The sequence below is a fragment of the Canis lupus genome, chromosome 20, assembly GCF_011100685.1.
Source record: "Canis lupus familiaris isolate Mischka breed German Shepherd chromosome 20, alternate assembly UU_Cfam_GSD_1.0, whole genome shotgun sequence".
Taxonomy (NCBI): Eukaryota; Metazoa; Chordata; class Mammalia; order Carnivora; family Canidae; genus Canis; species Canis lupus.
This window is the reverse complement of record NC_049241.1, coordinates 40,678,858-40,697,360: the sequence shown is the minus strand read 5'-3', so window position 1 is coordinate 40,697,360 and position 18,503 is coordinate 40,678,858. Positions and strand designations below refer to the sequence as shown.

The 18,503-nt window shown below is 45.4% G+C and overlaps 1 protein-coding gene across 1 annotated transcript in view; it reads right to left on the bottom strand.

The window, feature by feature from the left end:
- The window catches only part of PRKAR2A (protein kinase cAMP-dependent type II regulatory subunit alpha), a 111,577-nt gene extending 99,617 nt beyond the window's left edge, over window positions 1–11,960 (bottom strand). Inside the window, exon 1 of the mRNA XM_038566512.1 lies at window positions 11,452–11,960. Within this exon, the coding sequence (XP_038422440.1) occupies window positions 11,452–11,704 (253 nt within the window). The 5' untranslated portion in view covers window positions 11,705–11,960. The remainder of the gene's footprint in view (window positions 1–11,451) is intronic.
- Between the last annotated feature and the right edge of the window lie 6,543 nt (window positions 11,961–18,503).

The window sequence follows — 18,503 nt, the reverse complement described above, 5'->3', positions numbered from 1 at the left end:
ATGCACCGGGAGCCCGACGTGGGATTTGATCCCGGGTCTCCAGGATCACGCCCTAGGCCAAAGGCAGGCGCTAAACCGCTGCGCCACCCAGGGATCCCACATTGTATACTTTAAAGTAATACAATGTTATATATCAAATGAATCTCAATAAAACTGGAGAAGGAAATAAGTTAATGTGAAATTTTAACACAAATTTTTTAACACAAATTTTAACACAAATGTTCACAGTAGCATTATTTGTCACAGTCAAAAAGTTAAAGCAACTCAAAATAGATAATTTGATGAATAGATAAACAGAAGCTAATATATTCCTATAATAGAACAGCACCTGGCCATAAAAGGGAATGAAGCACTGATAGTACAATATGGATAAACCTTGAAAACATCATGCTAAGTAAAAGAAACCAGGAGCAAAAGAACACATGTGATTCCATGTATATGAAATGTCCAGAATAAGAAACTCCATATACAGAAAATAGATTGCTGGTTGCCAGAGAGAGAGGGAGGGATGAGGAGTGACAAAAATGGGTACAGGAAAAAAATTTAAAAAAAAGGGGGGGGGGATCCCTGGGTGGCTCAGTGGTTTAGCGCCTGCCTTTGGCCCAGGGCCTGATCCTTGAGTCCTGGGATCGAGTCCCACGTCAGGTTCTCTGCATGGAGCCTGCTTCTCCTTCTGTCTGTGTCTCTGCCTCTCTCTCGAATAAATAAATAAAATATTTTTTAAAAATGGGTACAGGGGCTCTTTTTGGGGTATTGAAAATGTTTTGGAATTATACAGTGGTGATGACGGCACAACTTTGTGAATGTACTATAAACCACTGAATTGTACACTTTAAAAAAGTAAATTTTATGTGTTGTATCTCAATTACAAAAAGAGAAAGAAAAAACTAAACAGTCTGATCAAACACATGGAATCAAAGCCAGAATATTGGAGGTAAATAATTGGAGGCAATATTTCATAGAGAGAACTTGCTAAAGGATGAATGTAAAGAGTGAGGGAACAAAAAAAGGGTCAGAGATTACTCTCATCCCCACCCTAAGTCTTAAATCTTGGCATTTACCCATACTTTTTAAACCCAGAATGTCATTGGTCCCCAGGATCATGCCCACAGCCTTATTCTCTTCAACCTGGATAGCCTCATCCACTCCCATACCACATCTTCCTTCCACCCTTGATCTGACTCCCAGATCCAGGCCTGTCATTATCACGGCTATTTCTACCTGGCCATCCTGCAAACCTATCAAATTCATGCAATAGATCCAACTCTGTCATCCCCTTAATAAAATTTAAAAATTTAAAAATTTTTTTAAAAAAGGGAAGGGGAGGGGAAGGAAGAGAAGGCAAAGGAAGGGGAGGGGACAGGAGAGGAAGGGGAAGAAGAGAAGAAGGGGAGGAAGAAAGTCTGGTTTTAAAATTTCTTAGTGTGATATTGTGATATAATAAGAAATATATGTTTGGTCTTTGGCCCTGGTTCCTGGCACAGAGTTCATAAAACCCTTGAAATTTCTTTTTTTTTTTCCCAAGACTTTATTTATTTATTCATGAGAGACACAGAGAGAGAAGACAGAGACACAGGCAGAGAGAGAAACAGGCTCCATGACATGGGACTCGATCCTGAGTCTCCAGGATCACGCCCTGAGCTGAAGGCAGGCACTAAACCGCTGAGCCACCCAGGCTGCCCAAACCCTTGAAGTTTCTTGTGAGGGCTGTCTTGTTATTCATAATAAGCCCCTTTCCACCATACCTAAGCTTATGCTAATAAAGATGGGGGGCTGGTTACCAGAGAAACTAATCAGGTAATTGGAACTTTCAGCCCTTTGAAAGTTCCCTGGAGGGGAAAAGAGCTGGGAATTGAGCTCTTTATCAATGACCAATGATTTAATCAGTTGTGTCTACATAACAGAAGTTCCAGAAAAACTCTACATAAATGGGTTCAGAGCTTCCAGGTTGAACACACTGAGGTGCTTCGAGAGTGGTACACTCAGAGAGGGCATAGAAGTTCTGTGCCCCTTCAACTTATCTTGCCCTATGCATCTCTTCCATTGGTCGTTCCTGAGTTGTACCCTTTATAATAAAATAAGAACAGTAAGTAAAGCACTTTCCTCAGTTGTGTGAGCCATCCTAGCAAATTATCAAACTCCAGGAGGCGGGTGTAGAAACCTCCAATTTACAGATGGTCAGTTGGAAGTATAGGAGGCCAGGGATTTGGGATTAGCCTTTGAAGTAGGGGGGGCCATCTTGTGGGACTGAGCTAACCAGTGTGGTCTGCACTAACTCCAGGTAGTGTTAGAAGTGCTGTGAGGGGATCCCTGGGTGGCGCAGCGGTTTAGCGCCTGTCTTTGGCCCAGGGCGCGATCCTGGAGACCCGGGATCGAATCCCACGTCGGGCTCCCGGTGCATGGAGCCTGCTTCTCCCTCTGCCTGTGTCTCTGCCTCTCTCTCTCTCTCTGTGACTATCATAAATAAAAAAAAAAAAAAAAAAAAAATTAAAAAAAAAAAAAAAAAAAGAAGTGCTGTGAGCAGGGGTGCCTGGGTCGCTTAGTTAAACAGCTGCCTTCAGTTCAGGTCATGATCCCAGGATCCTGGGATTGAGCCCCACATTGGGCTCTCTGCTCAGCAGGTAGTCTGTTTCTCTCACTCCCTCTGCTCATGATCTCTCTCTCTCTCAAATAAATAAATAAAGTCTTTGAAAAAAAAAAAAAGTTATGTGAGGGACGCCTGGGTGGCTCAGTGGTTGAGCATCTGCCTTCAGCTCAGAGTGTGATCCTAGGGTCCTGTGATCAAGTCCCACATAGGGCTCTCTGTGGGGAGCCTGCCTCTCCCTCTGCCTGTGTCTCTGCCTCTCTCTGAGTCCCTCATGAATAAATAAATAACATCTTAAAAAAAAAAAAAAGTGCTGTGAGCAGAGGAATGACAGCTTTACTTTACCTAGTATATTTATTAACAGCATTATCCAACTAGTATTCCAGGTATAATACCAAGATCACCCCAGGTGGAGTGTGAGGAGTAAACTCTGACTTTCCTCTCTCCTGCACCTTTCAAAGGCAAGGAGTCAATAATTCTTATCAACTCAACCAAAATAAGTATCTCATGTATACAACCCTACATTGAATGTGAGCAGACATTAGATAAAGGTTCAACCTTCCCAAAATGAATAAAATTGAAATTAAAACATTGAGAAATTTTCCAAAAACTAGTACTTTTTATTTTTTTTAATAAGTTTTTTTTTTCTTAATTTATTTATTCAGAGAGAGAGAGAGAGACTGAGAGGCAGAGACACAGGCAGAGGGAGAAGCGGGCTCCATGCAGGGAGCCTGACGCGGGACTCGATCCTGGGTCTCCAGGATCAGACCCCAGGCTGCAGGCGGCACTAAACCGCTGCGCCACCAGGGGTGCCCCAAAAACTAGTACTTTTTAAAGAATTTTAATACCTTGTGCTTTCAAATGTACAAATTTGGTATTCACATATGTTGCTGGTGACTGTGTATACTGATTAGCACAATCCTTCTGAAAAGTATATGACTAGTCATATTAAATAACAAAAAAAAGTACATTTTGACCTAGTAATTCTATTTCTAAAAATATATTCCAAGAGAATAAGCTAATTTTTTTTAAAAGCCTTGTGTACTCTTTGAGGAAGACATAGTCACAGCTGCAGTGGAGCTTGGGGTGCCAGCTCCTACTCTTGACTCACTGCTATTGGCTCTCTCCGAGGAACAAATTCTGTCAGGGAGTTGAACTGCATCCATGGCTCTTAAATATAACAGAAAATCATGCCTGGAACCAGAGGTGGCAATTCACCAAACTAGAATTACCCTAACTGGCCTTAACATAAAAGTAAAGGAAGAGAATCTCAAAATAGAAGGACTAGTTCAGGTACCTAACAAGACTCTGAGAACCACTACCTAGAAAACCCCTTGAGGTGCCTGGGTGGCTCAGTCGGTTATGTCCAAGTCTTGACTTGGACTCAGGTCATGACCTCAGGGTTGTGAGATCAAGCCCCATGTTGGGCTCTACAATGGGTGTAGAGCTTGCTTAAAATTTTCTCTCTCCCTCTGCCTCTACCCCTACCCACCCCCCAAAAAACAAACAAACTCCTTTTGGTGAAGGTACTAAGACTTGGGATCTTTTTCAGACAAAATTCACAAGCAACTCACTGACTTGCACAGTTCTGAGATTGCTGAACAAATTACTTCTATCAGCATTGAGCCAGGAATCGAGGTTGAAGTCACCACTTGGAGATACTTCAATTAACGACTTTAAAAAAAAAGATTTATTTATTTATTCATGAGAGACACACACAGAGGGAGGCAGAGACATAGGGAGAGGAAGAAGCAGGCTCTTTGCAAGAACTGGATGCAGGACTCGATCCCAGATCCCAGGATCATGACCTGAGCCAAAGGCAGCCACCCAACTGCTGAGCCACCCAGGTGTCCCTAAATTAACTACTTTCATATATTATCAATCGTTGGGGTGCCTGGGTGGATCAATCAGCTAAGTGTCTGCCTTCCACTCACATCATGATCCCTGGGTTCTAGGTCCCTGGGTTCTGGGTCGGGTACCCTGCTCATCAAGGAGCCTACTTCCCTCTCTCCCTCTGCAGCTCTCACTACTTGTGTTCTCTCACTTGCTCTCTTGCTCTCTCTCTCTCAAATAAAAAAATAAAATCTTAAGAAGAAAATAAAAAATAATCAATTGTTTTCTTAAAAGCCCACATACATAAAAAAGTTCATACAAGCAAACATCTGGAAACAACCTAAAAGGAAAATGAGTATAATATATTCACTTGAGGGGCACCTGGGTGGCTCAGTGGTTGAGCATCTGCCTTTGGCTCAGGGTGTGATCCCGGAATCCTGGGATCGAGTCCCACATCAGGCTCCTCACAGGGAGCCTGCTTCTGCTTCTGCCTCTGCCTATGTCTCTTCCTCTGTGTGTCTCTCATGAATAAATATATAAAGCTTTTATAAATAAATATATATATACACACATATACACTCACTTGATTTACAAAATGCAGCAAAAATTCATGACAACAAAATACCAGCAAACCACATCCAGCAACATATTAAAAGGATTATACCTTACACCATGACTGAGTGGGATTTATCCCGAGAATGCAAGAGTGGTTCAACATGCAAAAATCAATTGGTATAATATGCCACATTAAAAGAATGAAGGAAAAAAAAAAAAAAGAATGAAGGGAAAAAGTCACATGATCATTTCAATTGATGCACAAAAAGCATCTGACAAAATCCAACACCCTTTCATGATAAGATCACTCAACAACCAGGAATTAAAGGGAATTTCCTCAGGGCACATGGGTGGCTCAATCAGTTAAGTCTGTGCCTTCAGCTCAGGATCTCAGGGTCCTAGGATGGAGCTTCACGTCCAGCTCCCTACTCAGTGGGGAGTATCTGCTTCTCCTTCTACCTCTTTCCACCCTGCTTGTGCTCACTTGCTCTCTCTCTCTTGCTCTCTCAAATAAATAAAAAATTTTAAAATATTTCTTAAAAGGGAATTTCCTCAACATAGTGAAGAGAATTTTTTAAAAAACCCACAAATAATATCTTACTCAACAATAAATGACTGAAAACTTTCCCCCCAGATCAGGAAGAAGACAAGGATACACACTTTATTCTTTTTGAAGACTTTATTAATTTGTGAGAGAGAGAAGGAGAGTGCGCACAGGCAAGTATGCACGCATAAGTGAGGGAGAGGGAAAGGGAGAAGCAGACTTCCTGCTGAGCAGGGAGCCAGACATGAGGCTCCATCCCAGGACCCCAGGATTAATACCTGAGCTGCAAGTAGACATTTAACCAACTGAGCCATCCAGGTGCCCCAAGGATGCCCACTTGAGTCATCTCTATTCAGCATAGTACTGAAAGTCCTAGTCACAGCAATTAGGCAAGAGAGACAAATAAAAAGCAGATTGAAAAGGAACAAATAAAACTATTCAGATTATTTTAAAGAATCCACAAGTTGCAGGGCATAAGATCAACACACAAAAATTAGTTGTAGCCGTATAAGTTCACAAACACTCTGATGATAACATTAAGAAAACAGGCTTTCTTACAGAAATGAAAAAACTGATCACAAAATTCATATTGACTCTTGATCTTGCGGTTGTGAGTTCAAGCCCCATGTTGGGCCTAGAGCTTACTTTAAAAAAGAAAAAAAGATGGGGGGAAGGGATAACCAGGTGATTGGCATTCAGAAGGGCACATGATATGATGAGCACTGGGTGTTATACACAATTGATGAATTATTGAAAACTATATCTGAAACTAATGATGTGCTGGTAAATGAATTTATCTTTAAGATTTTATTTATTCATGAGAGATACACAGAGGCAGAAAACACAGGCAGAGGGAGAAGCAGGGACCTCACAAGGAGCCCAATGTGGTATTTGATCCCGGGACCAGGACCATGCCCTGAGCCAAAGGCAGACGCCCAACCACTGAACCACTCAGGTGCCAATATGAATTTAAATAAAAAATTAGATTTAATTTTAAAAAGAAAGAAAACAAAGTGGTTATAAATGCCACTGAAGGGGCAGCCCGGGTAGCTCAGAGGTTTAGCGCCGCCTTTGGCCCAGGGTGTGATCCTGGAGACCCGGGACTGAGTCCCACATAGGACTCCCTGCATAGAGGGAGGAGGATGACACATCCTCCTCCCTCTGGCTGTGTCTCTGCTTCTCTCTTTCCCTGTGTTTCTCATGAATGAATAAATAAAATCTTAAAAAAAAAAAAAAAAAGCCAGTAAATTGTATACTTGAAATGGTTAAAATGGGGGACACCTGGCTGGCTCAGTTGGTGGAGCATGCAACTCTTGATCTCAGGGTTGTAAAATCTGAGCCCCTCACTGGGGATAGAAATTACTTAAAAAATAATAAAAATAATAATAATAAGAAGAAATTACTTAAAAATAAAATATTTTAAAAAATAAGGTTAAAATGGTAAATTTTACATTATGTATATTTTACCACAATTTAAAAAGGGGGGTGGTGGCAGAAAGGTGATTCTGATGATTGTGTAGAGAATGGATGGGGTGGAGGAGAGATAAGTGGGAGGCCTATAGATGCTCAGCTGCATATGGCTGAGAAGCAATAAAAGTCAATCCCAAGACAGGGACAGTGGGGAAGGACAAGATAAGAGAGCCCAGAGAATAAAATGAGAGAGTGAGACAGAGAAAGACTGATTCCTAGGTTTATTGCTTAAAAAATTAGAGGAAATAGCAGTGAAACAAAAAATTAATTACATCCATTTTAGGCATAGGAGTTTGAGAGATGAATGAGAGATGACCAGCTAGCAAAATGAGCATGAACAGGCATGTGTATCAGCAGAGAATACTGAAGCTATAATTTTGATTATGAAAGTCCTCGTTCAAGGCAGTAAAAATGCTCAGGAAGAGAGTTGCTCACTAAAGCAGAAATGGTAACAAACTAAATTCTGGAGATCATGAACTATCATTTAAAGGGCAGAGAAGAGGCCAAGTAGTGGATGGAGAGCCAGGGGAATGAAGACACAAATGCCAAGAGGGAGAGGAACTTCAGGAGAAGGTGGTTCAAACAGTGTCCAAATCCTGCTAAGAGATCCAGATATGCAGAGATATTTATTAAAAATCTTCAGGAATATTATTATTAAGCAATTTCAAAAAAGTTCTGCTAGTGTTGTTTGCACCAACTCCTGTGTTAAGAGGTATACACTGTGCAGTAAAAAATGCTAGGGAAAATTCCTAAAGAATCCACCAGGGACACCTGGGTGGCTCAGCAGTTGAGTGTCTGCCTTTGACTCAGGTCATGGTCCCAGAGTCCTGGGATCAAGTCCTGCATCAGGCTCCTCGCAGAGTCTGCTTCTCCCTCTGCCTATGTTTCTGCCCCTCTCTCTGTGTCTCTCATGAATAAATAAATAAAATCCTTAAAAAAAAAAAAAAAAGAGTCAGATGCTTAACTAACTGAGCCAGCTAGGTGCCCCTAGAACCCTTAACACACTGCTGGTTAGAATGTGAAATGGTGTAGTCACTTTTGGAAAACAATCTGGCAATTCTTCAAAAGGTTAAACACAGAGGTTAAGGTTAACCACATGGCCAAACAATTCTACTCCCGGGTATATATACCAAAGAGAAATGAAAACATGTCCACATGAAAACTTGTATACATGAATATTCATAGCAACATTACTCATAATAGCTAAAAAGTAAAAACAACCTAAATGCCCATCAACTAATGACTGGATAAACAAAATCTGGTACAGCCATACAACAGAATAGTATTCAGCAATAAAAAGAAGAAACATATTAATAATATATGCTATAATATTGATGAACTTTGAAAACATGCTAACCAAAAGAAGCCAGGAGCAAAAGACCATATACTCTATGATTCTGTTTATATGAATTGTGCACAACAGGCAAATCCATAGACAGAAAACACATTAGAGGGGAGTGGAGGTGTTGGCATTGATGGCTAGTGTATGAGGTCTTTTTGGAGTGATGAAAATTGATTGTTCTAAAACTGTGGTGATGGCTGCACATATTTGTGAATAAAACCACTGAATTATAAACTCTAAATGGGTGAGTAACATAGTACTTGAATATATATACACATATGTGTGTGTGTGTGTGTGTGTATATATATATAACCAAGTAAATATACACACCGGGAGACCCACAAGTGTAAGTGTTTTATGGTTAAGTACAGAGTAAATCAGTCTGGATGTTGTCAATTTATTGTTCTCATGAGGATGCCGTTATAGTAACTTATTAATAAGTCTGAAGTCTTCAGGCTTTCCCAAGAGTTAAATACTCATTACAATATTTCATAGTTGGTGTGCTGTCTGACATCAAAACACTGTTATTAGAACAAACCAATGACAGCTAATAACTTTTTTGTGTTTCAAATAGCATACAACTTTATAAACTGAACCGATGGTTAGCCATACTAAAGAAAATCTCCTTTGCTATACACAGATCCAACTCTACATATGCTAGTTCTTATTTTAGGTACTGTGGGCTTATTACCTTAATGTTCCTAATCACTGGATATGTAATGTATTTCTTTTCTGGTCTTTTTAAAAATTGTGATAAAATATACTTAACAAAAAACCTGCCACTTTAACCATTTAAGTGTACAACTCATGGCATTAAGTACATCCACAGTGTTGTGCAACCATCACTCCTATTCAATTTCAGAACTTTTTTATCATCCCAAACAGAAACTCTATACCCATTAAACAGTAACATCTCATCACCAACTCCAGTTAACCTCTATCCTACTTTCCATCTCTATGAATTTACCTATTCTGGATACCTCATATAAGCAGAATCAGAGAATATTTGTGTTTTGGTGTCTGGCATATTGCACTAGCATAATGTGTTTGTGGCTCATCCATGTTGTAGCATATATTAAAATTTCATTTCTTTTAAAGGATGAATTATTTCATAGAACGTATATGCCACAATTTAACCATTATCTGCTAGTGGGATACGGGTTGTTTCTACCTTTTGGCTATTATGAATAATGCTGCAATGAACACCTGCATATAACTCTATGTTTGACTCTCTGCTTTCAATTCTTTGGGATATACACATAGCAGTGAAATCGCTTGATCATATGGTAATTCTATGTTTAACTTTTTGAGGAACCACCAAACTGTTTTTCCACAGCAGCTAGACCATTTTACATTCCCACCAGCAATGAACAAAGGCTCCCAGTTCTCTACATTCTCACCAACACTTGCAATTTGTTTCTCGTTAATAGGCATCCTCATGGGTGTGAAGTGGTATCTCACTGTGCGCAATGTATTTTTAGTCTATTATCTGTAAATAGAAGTTCACCTTGTGTTGATTTCTATAATTATACGTAGCACAGCCACATTAGAGATATAAACAACAAATATTTACATGCCAATAAAATAAAGCACAGGGTTACAAAGATTTAAATCAACTCAATTTTGAAAACTAAAGATACTAAAGATGACAAAGAACGCGGACACAACACAAAACCTGTAAACTCCATTTTACTCATCTGGAACTAATTTCTAAAATACTAATCTGTGTACATAAAAATTTTACAAAGCAGGTTACAGCTTTGCTTTTTATGGCTATGACAGTGAAACGAATGTAGGAGTCCCTCCCGAAATAAAACTTTTAAAGGCATTTATCCCTGGGAGATCATTGTCACTGTCCCCATTTTAAAGATAAGTGTATCTGAAATCAAATAGGTTTAATCAATTGGCTTAGCCGGAAATTAAATCTGTGGAAGAGATTTGGGAAATAACGATTTGGTTCTAGGCTTAAGGTGAAATCTCGTAGTTTAACATGTAAAAAGTCAAAGAAACACTGAAGAACCATTTCTACTCTTAATAGTAAATAAACTATGGGAAGGTGTCCACAACACTGAAGCTTACAAATTCCAACAGCGATGACCAATAATTAACTCCTTGCTGGTGTGACCTGAATGTGGATTCAACTCAGAACTACTCTGGTTTTTTTTTTTTTCCAGCATACTCTAATAACACTAAGCCTCTAACTACGTCTCTGTTTTCCTCCTTAAATTTCGGAGATTCAAATGTAGGGTAATTCTATTGTTAAATTGACAAAGCCTATGTTGAAGCAACCAAGGAAAATGGAATTGGTTTTTGACAACCTTGCTTAAATCTGATGTAAAAAGTGTTAACTTGTCTTTCTCCCTGCACCCTAAACAGGATAAACTACGGGTCAAACAAGTTACTGTTTACCCTCACCAAATTTGACCCAATCGTTTTAGCGAAGCTGAAATACATATATTTTAAGAAATTCTAAAAAATACTAAGAATATTTTAAGAAATCCAGTTATGCAGAGGTGAAATGACTGATTGGGATCTGCTTTAAAATACTTCAGCAAGGCAAAGGAAAAAAAGGAGAGATGAAACATTTGTGCCGGATAAACTGTTGAATGTGGATGATGGCATCGGGAGGGGTGCAGTTCACCTTCTCTCTCTCTCTCTCTCTCTCTCTACTTTTGCCTATGCTTAAAGTTTTCGCCACAACTTTCCACGAAATGAACGATTCCCAAACAAAGTTACCGTCCTGGTTATTAAAGACGAGCCGGTGGATGTGAGCGTCCTTGTCTTCGGAACCGAACCGAGCGAAGGGTCCCCAGCAGAAGCGAGGCCGACGTGGGCTCCGCGCCACCACGCGGGCCGAAGGCGCGCACGTTTTCTCCCAGGCTCAATCTGACAACTCCCTCGGTGCGCTCCAGGGCTCGGAGGGCCGCCGAGCTCAGCGGGGAGGCGGCGCACGCGGGGCTCACGCCTGCGGCTCGGGGAAGCCCGACAAACTCCGCCAGAGAGCTCCAAGGTCCCGGCCCCGTGTGGTCGGCCCCCGCAGCCCCTCCAGACCCCTGGAGACCCCTGCACCGCCCCCCGCCCCCCGCCCCCCCACCGCGAACGTCGACCCAGCCCGCCGCCTACCATCCAGGTCCTCGTCGTCCTCCGACTCGCTGTCCGCCTTGGCGTCGGCGACCAGGCCAGGGCTGGGCTCCAGCCCCTGGGAGCCGGAAGGAGGGGCGGCGGGCGGGCTGGAGGCTTGCAGGCGGGCCTCGCGCAGGCGGGTGAAGTAGTCCACCGCGAAGTCGACCAGGTCGGGCGGCTGCTGCCGCAGCACCTCAACCGTGTAGCCCTGCAGCAGCTCCGTGAGCCCCGGCGGGATCTGGATGTGGCTCATGCCGGCGACAGCCGCGAGGACAGGCGGGTCCCGGCCGCCGGCGGCCACTGCCTCCGCGCTCCCTCACGCCGGCCTTTCGCGCGGCGCCCGCGAGGTCTCCTCCCGCGCGACCCGGCTCTGGCCTTCCTCGTGCCGCGCCGCCCTTCCGCCGGGTGTGCGTTTCCGGGCCGCACGACACTAAGCTACTACGGCCGGCCTGGTGCCGCCGCCGCTGTCACTGGGCAGCCGCCGCCGCCGCCGCCGCCGCCGCCGCCGCCGCCGCCGCGGAGACCGACCAGCGGGCAGGCGGGACGGGCGGGGCAGGAGCCCGGGTTGTGACGCACGCGACCGCGGGCGTGCGCGCTCCCGCCGACCGCCGGCCCCCAGTGCGCGTGCGCCACCGGGCCGCCCGCAGGCCCCGTGCAGTCCCGGGTCGAGTCGTGGAGTGAGTGCTTTCCCCGCTAAAGGGAGTCGTCAGAGCTTCCCACCTAGTCCCAAAAACCTTTCACTTGTTTCGATTTCAGTACTCGCTAAGAGCCACCTGTTTGCCAGCACTGGGTAGGCTCCAGGGACACAGCCTAGAGCCAGATAGCCAGACGCCTGGCACACACATTGCAACCTCAGTGCGGTTCTGGCTGCGGTGGAGAGCGAGAGGGCCCACTTAAGGGGGTGACATTCAGGCTGACTCCGAGGCCTGGACAGGACGCTACTACAGGAAAATCTTGAGGAAAGCCATCTGACCATAGAGGACAGCAAGAGCAGAGGCTCACGGGGTGGAATGGTGGCAGAACAATAGGACCCTCAGAAGTCTGGCAGGGGGCCTGTGATATGTCAAACGGGTTAGGCCTGGTAGATAGTAGGAGTTTCAATGATGTAGCAATTTGGGAGCCACAGGCAGAGAAAGAAGCCTGGAAGAGTCACTGGGCCAAACAGTGACCCAGCCCGCCGCCTACCATCCAGGTCCTCGTCGTCCTCCGACTCGCTGTCCGCCTTGGCGTCAGCGACCAGGCCAGGGCTGGGCTCCAGCCCCTGGGAGCCGGAAGGAGGGGCGGCGGGCGGGCTGGAGGCTTGCAGGCGGGCCTCGCACGGGCGGGTGAAGTAGTCCACCGCGAAGTCGACCAGGTCGGGCAGCTGCTGCCGCAGCACCTCAACCGTGTAGCCCTGCAGCAGCTCCGTGAGCCCCGGCGGGATCTGGATGTGGCTCATGCCGGCGAACAGCCGCGAGGACAGGCGTCCCAAACCGTCCCAAATGCCTTGGAGGTTCCCGAGAAACTGGTATAAGGCCCAGAGCAGAAACCACCTGTGAGTCTGTTCCTGCTTTTGAGCACTCCCACCAGGATTCTGCACACCTCTTCTCTTCCCACACTCCACCCTGGGCCCACTGTTTGGTGGAGGTGAGCAGACCACAAGGCACTGTTATCCTTTACCGCTACGGAGTGGGCATAGGTGAATTGGAGAGGCTAGACCATTTCCCAAGTTGTTCCCTTCACCTAGACCAGATCAGAAGGGAATAGAAAAAGGCGATTGTCCTGAGTCAGAGTGCTGGTGAAAGGCCCAGTGGGCATAGGACAGAACCCGACCTCTCCTTGCTGGGCCCAGACAGAAGTGGCGAGCTGTAGGCTCGGGAACCTCCAAGGCATTTGGGACGGTTAAGCTCCACCTGGTAATTACCCACTATTAATTAAAATCAGCACTAAGACCTCTCATATTGGTTTGGCACACACCCAGGAATTCAGTGCTGCTGGGAGCTTAGTTTCTGGAAACAGGAGCAACCAAACCCCACTGGTACAGAAACCATCCATGCTCTAGGCCAGACACTGTGATTTCAAACAGCAGTGTCTCCCTGGACAAGTGCCTTGACCTCTGGGAGGAGTCATGCACAATTTACTTTGTGAGAGGAAGGACAGTGTCCCTTGATTCCTGCTGGGTCCTTACTATACATTCTTGGGGAAGGTTTACTGAATGAATAAATGAATGCTTCCACACAGGAAGCAGAGTCAGTGAAACTGCTCTCCTGACCCCTGTCTCAGGATTGAGTCCTTTTCTTTAAAGCTGTGTTTCTGGACACCTGGATGGCTCAGTGGTTAAGCATCTGCCATTGGCTCAGGTCATGATCCTGAGGTCCTGGGATTGAGTCCCACATTGGGCTCCCCACAGGGAGCTTGCTTCTTCCTCTGCCTGTGTCTCTGCCTCTCTGCTGAGCCACCCAGGGATCCCCGAATAAATAAAACTTTAAAAAAATAAAGCTGCATTTTTTTTAATCTCAGCCTATGAACACTTCACTAAGATGGGCAGTAAGAGGCTAACAGGGGCAGGGTTCGTCAACTCTCCTCTGCTCTTCAGTAGATCGACCCTTCCAAGTGTTCCAGGAGTCAGCCCATACTCAGAAAACCTGCATGTCACTCCCACTGCACCACCATACCTGCTTCAAATAATCCTACAAACCGACCCTTTGGAAAGGCAAATTCACAACTCCACTCCCTAGTTTGCTCATTCTTCAGATTTTATATGTTTTAAAGGGGGACAGGTGCCTGTACAGTTAGGACTCTGACCTCAATCACAAAATAAGATAGAGGAAGGTGGGAAGCCCCAGTGGCTCAGCAGTTTAGAACCGCATGCAGCCCAGGGTGTGATCCTGGAGACCCGGGATTGAGTCCCGTATTGGGCTCCCTGCGTGGAACCTGCTTCTCCCTCTCTCTGCCTGTGTCTCTACCTCTCTCTCTCTCTCTCTGTGTCTCTCTCATGGGTGAAAAAATAAAATCTTAAAAAAAAAAAAAAAAAAGATAGGGCAGCCCCGGTGGCTCAGCGGTTTGGCGCTGCCTTCGGCCCAGGGTGTGATCCTGGAGACCCAGGATTGAGTCCCACGTCAGGCTCCCTGCATGGAGACTGCCTCTCCCTCTGCCTCTCTCTCTCTCTCTCTCTCTCCCCCTGTATCTAATAAATAAATAAAAATCTTAAAAAAAAAAAAAAAAGATAAAGACTACTCCAGGGCTGATGACAGAGCTGGGTGTGGGTAGGTTCTCGCAGTCACTCTAAGGAACCTCCATCAGCCTCTGCCAGGAGTAGGCTGGTTTGCTATCAATTGCTTGATAGCTTGGCCATCCATCCATCGAGCAAACATGACATTCAAAGGGCATCTTTGGACATGGAGGAAATGAGAGCCACAGAAATCACGAACCCCATAGCTATTCCTTACCTGTTTCCACAGACCAGCCTAAAATAAAATTGTCCAGGCCCTATGTGGCTCCCTTCCCTAGCATCTGGTCCAAGAGTAAGGATCCATCTCTGCCCCTTCTGGGATGCCCTTCTGTTGCAAGTGGAGTCCCAAGGGCCTTCATGAATGCCCAGTTGAGCTGGCCAAAGAAGAGTGCCTTAGAGCAAAAGAGAAATACCAGGGCCCTGAATCCTGCCTCTTCTACCCTTACCCTCCCGACTGCCTTCATTCAAGCCTGTCCAACTACACCACTGGAGGTTACCATGGCAACCAAACCCACAGGCAGCAGGTAACCAGGAAATAGCTGCCAACAGTGATGGTGGGTGAAAAAGCCAAAAGCAGAGACCCTGAAAAGCCAGAGAAATATAGAGACTGTGGCAGAGAAGAGGAGGTCCCAGAGCACTGACAGGTGCTCAACTCCAAGCCAGGCCTAGGAGTCACTACCCAGCAGGCAGTCAAATCTTGTACAGACTGCCACATCACCAACCACAGGCATACATAAACACAATGGGGCCAATTCTCAATTCTCAATTCTCTTTTTTCTCTTTCCAGGAAGAAAGGAACCACTCAAATTCCCGACTCCTCTGGCAGCCTGTTCTTGGCCCAGATTTCCCAGTTTATACACACCTTCTGCCCTCTGATACCCTCTGCTTACTGGGGGTGGGGGAGTGGACTTAGCCCCAGCAGCAATACCTCTCTCCTCTGCCCAAAGGGTATCTCTAAGCCACTCCAATCGCCTACCTTCTCCTGGAACCTGTTAGTCATCTGACCACCCCACGTGCCGGCCCCTCTGGTCCAGTCTTCCCAGCTCATTTAGTATCTACCATTATCAGTTTCCGTTTTGCCTTAGAAGTGTTTATGAGCCTCTTGGACAGGAAGGCTTGGGGAAGTAGACTATGTTTTCTCTGTCATCACCCAAGCTGTCCTTCAGCCTCTATTATAGAGCTGTCCTTCAGCTTCCCTCATGTGGCTACTGCCTTTGGTCTAGGAAGACTGCTCTATTTTAACAAGCATCTATGACCCAGGGAGCAGTTAATTCCCAGACCACCTGTTTCTGCACCTGTGAACCACCCCTCCCAGAACACTGTGTCCCAAGAAAGTGTCAGATTCTTCAGTGGACCTTGGGTCTGCCTGGCAGACCCCTCAAGGCAAGGACAGAACCTGGGAAGCAAGGGAGAGCCTGGCTGGAGAGCCACAGGCTTATATGCTCACTAGAGCAGAGAAAGCAGAAGAGAGTGCTGAGGGAATACCTGACCCTGGGGCTCTCCCAGAGCTTGTTGGGACTCTGTATGGTACCTGTGAGGCCAGTTGCCGGGCTTTGACCCTGTAGTACGTACAGGCCTCCTGGAGCTTGGGTCAAGCAGCCCCAGGACAGCCTCTGATAGCATCATGAACCTTTCTTCAGGCCTATGGACACCCAGACATCACTCTATTTTCTGCACACTATTATCAATCTGTCAGTGATCTTGGCAGATCAGCTTACCCTGTCTGAGAGTTGGCTATCACATCTGAAAGTGGGGGTGAAAACCCCTGCCCACTATATATTGAGTTTTATGGGAATAAAGAAATAAGACAGAACCCATGGAAAGGTTAGAAAAGCCATAGGGGATTCCAGCCTCAAAAAAACTGTAGGGAGGGGATCCCTGGGTGGCTCAGCGGTTTAGCCCCTCCCTTTGGCCCAGGATGTGATCCTGGAGTCCCGGGATCAAGTCCCACATTGGGCTCCCTGCATGGAGCCTGCTTCTCCCTTTGCCTATGTTTCTGTGTCTCTGTGTGTATGTGTGTCTCTCATGAATAAATAAATAAAATCTTAAAAAAAAAAAGAACTGTAGGGAAAGAACTGTGGGTGGAGATGTTACAACCTTTTAGCAGAAATGGCACTGAAGCTTCTAATAGGCTTGTTGCAATATCCCACTGTTTGCCCCTCACCTTTGACCCAGTTATACTCTCCTTTGTGCCTGGGTGAGGCCTTATCACTGGCTGGTTGTTTTAACACTTGCTGTCTGGCTTCTGCTTAATGCTGTCCGTGACAGAGAAGTTGCTGAGGAGGGCCCTGGTCTTTCCCTACACCCTTACCCCCACCAGGGAGAAAAGAGATCTATCAGGAACAGGTGGCATTTCAAAGTGCATCATAAAAAGGAAGTGCCAGCCAGGAGGGAGTTCCTCACCATCTGCTCTGCTCCCTTCACAGATATGTCTTCCAGGGCTTCCCTATTTGATTTAGCACCTATTGAACAACCAAAGGAATAGAAATATCTACTACCACTAACACCAAGGAACCCATACATTCCATTTTAAAATGGAAGCTGTTTCAAAGGGCAAATTATCCAGAAGCATGGACTGTGAAAGTCATCCTGAGCCATGGGAATGGCTGTCATTTGGCTGGAATGCAAATGCACTTCACAGGGGCTTCCAGGCAAAGGCTGAGGTTGTAGGACTGTCTCAGAGACAGGGTGCTGCCAAGAAGAGCTTCAAGAAACATGCATGTGGCCTTCTCCAAACCAGTGAGAGATTAAATCCTCAGCATGAGGGGGCAGGCATAACACTGAATTAATCTTCCTAACAGAGGGCACAAAATTTTCATCTCTAAACAATGTTTTTATTTTATTGTTATTTTTTTATCATAATTCCTATCTGGTCATCCAAAAATATCTTCCCAGGAATAAAGTATCCTTCCTTAAACCCCCAAATCTTCAGCTTCCTGTCAGACTGGCCACACCCACATCCACATGGGAGTGGGTCCCTGTCCCCTCACCCCTTTATACAAAGTGTGGCTCTAAAGCCAAAGTCCAAGTGTCTCTGCACAGCTGCAGCAATGTGAGAAGCACCAGCAAAAGTAACTGTGACTGCCAGTTGGGACAATGCCAGAAAAGCCCAGCTTCAGGAGCCTCACCACCTACCAGATAAGGACAAATTAACTTGTCTCCCTTACCTCCCCTGGATGCACCTGGGCATCATCGATAGCCTAATTATTAGCAAAGCCCTGCTGGTGACATCAGATCACAGTGACCCCAAAACCCATATGAAATGTCAAGATTGGGACGCCTTTGTGGCTCAGCAGTTGAGTGTCTGCCTTCAGCTCAGGGCTTGATCCCGGAATCCCGGAATCGAGTCCCACGTTGGGCTTCCTGCATGGAGTCTGCTTCTCCCTCTGCCTGTGTCTCTGCCTCTCCTCTCTCTCTCTCTCTCTCTCTCTCTCTCTCTCTCTGTGTGTGTCCATGAATAAATAAATAAGATCTTTGAAAAAAAAAAAAAGAAAAGTCAAGATTGCTTTTGGCTTTTAGAACAATCAACTATCTTGATTGTGTTAGAAAATATATTGTGGATGTTTCTATGGCATTAGCTCAGGGCAGAGAGGTGAAAGAATGAAGGGAAAAGGCTGCAGACTTGTACTGAGGGCTATCAGAACAGTTAGCAATCAGGTAGTCACCCGCCCCCCCCACCTTCTCTATCAAGCAGCTGCTGTTAGGACAGTCAGGTAAGGCTGGCTAACCAAAACTTCCTCCTCTTTCTCGGGCCAAAGCCCCTGCCTGAAGCCATCAAGGAGGGATTATGGATCCCTAACAGCCTCCACCAAGGCCACAGGCTACCTGCTGAAATGACCCA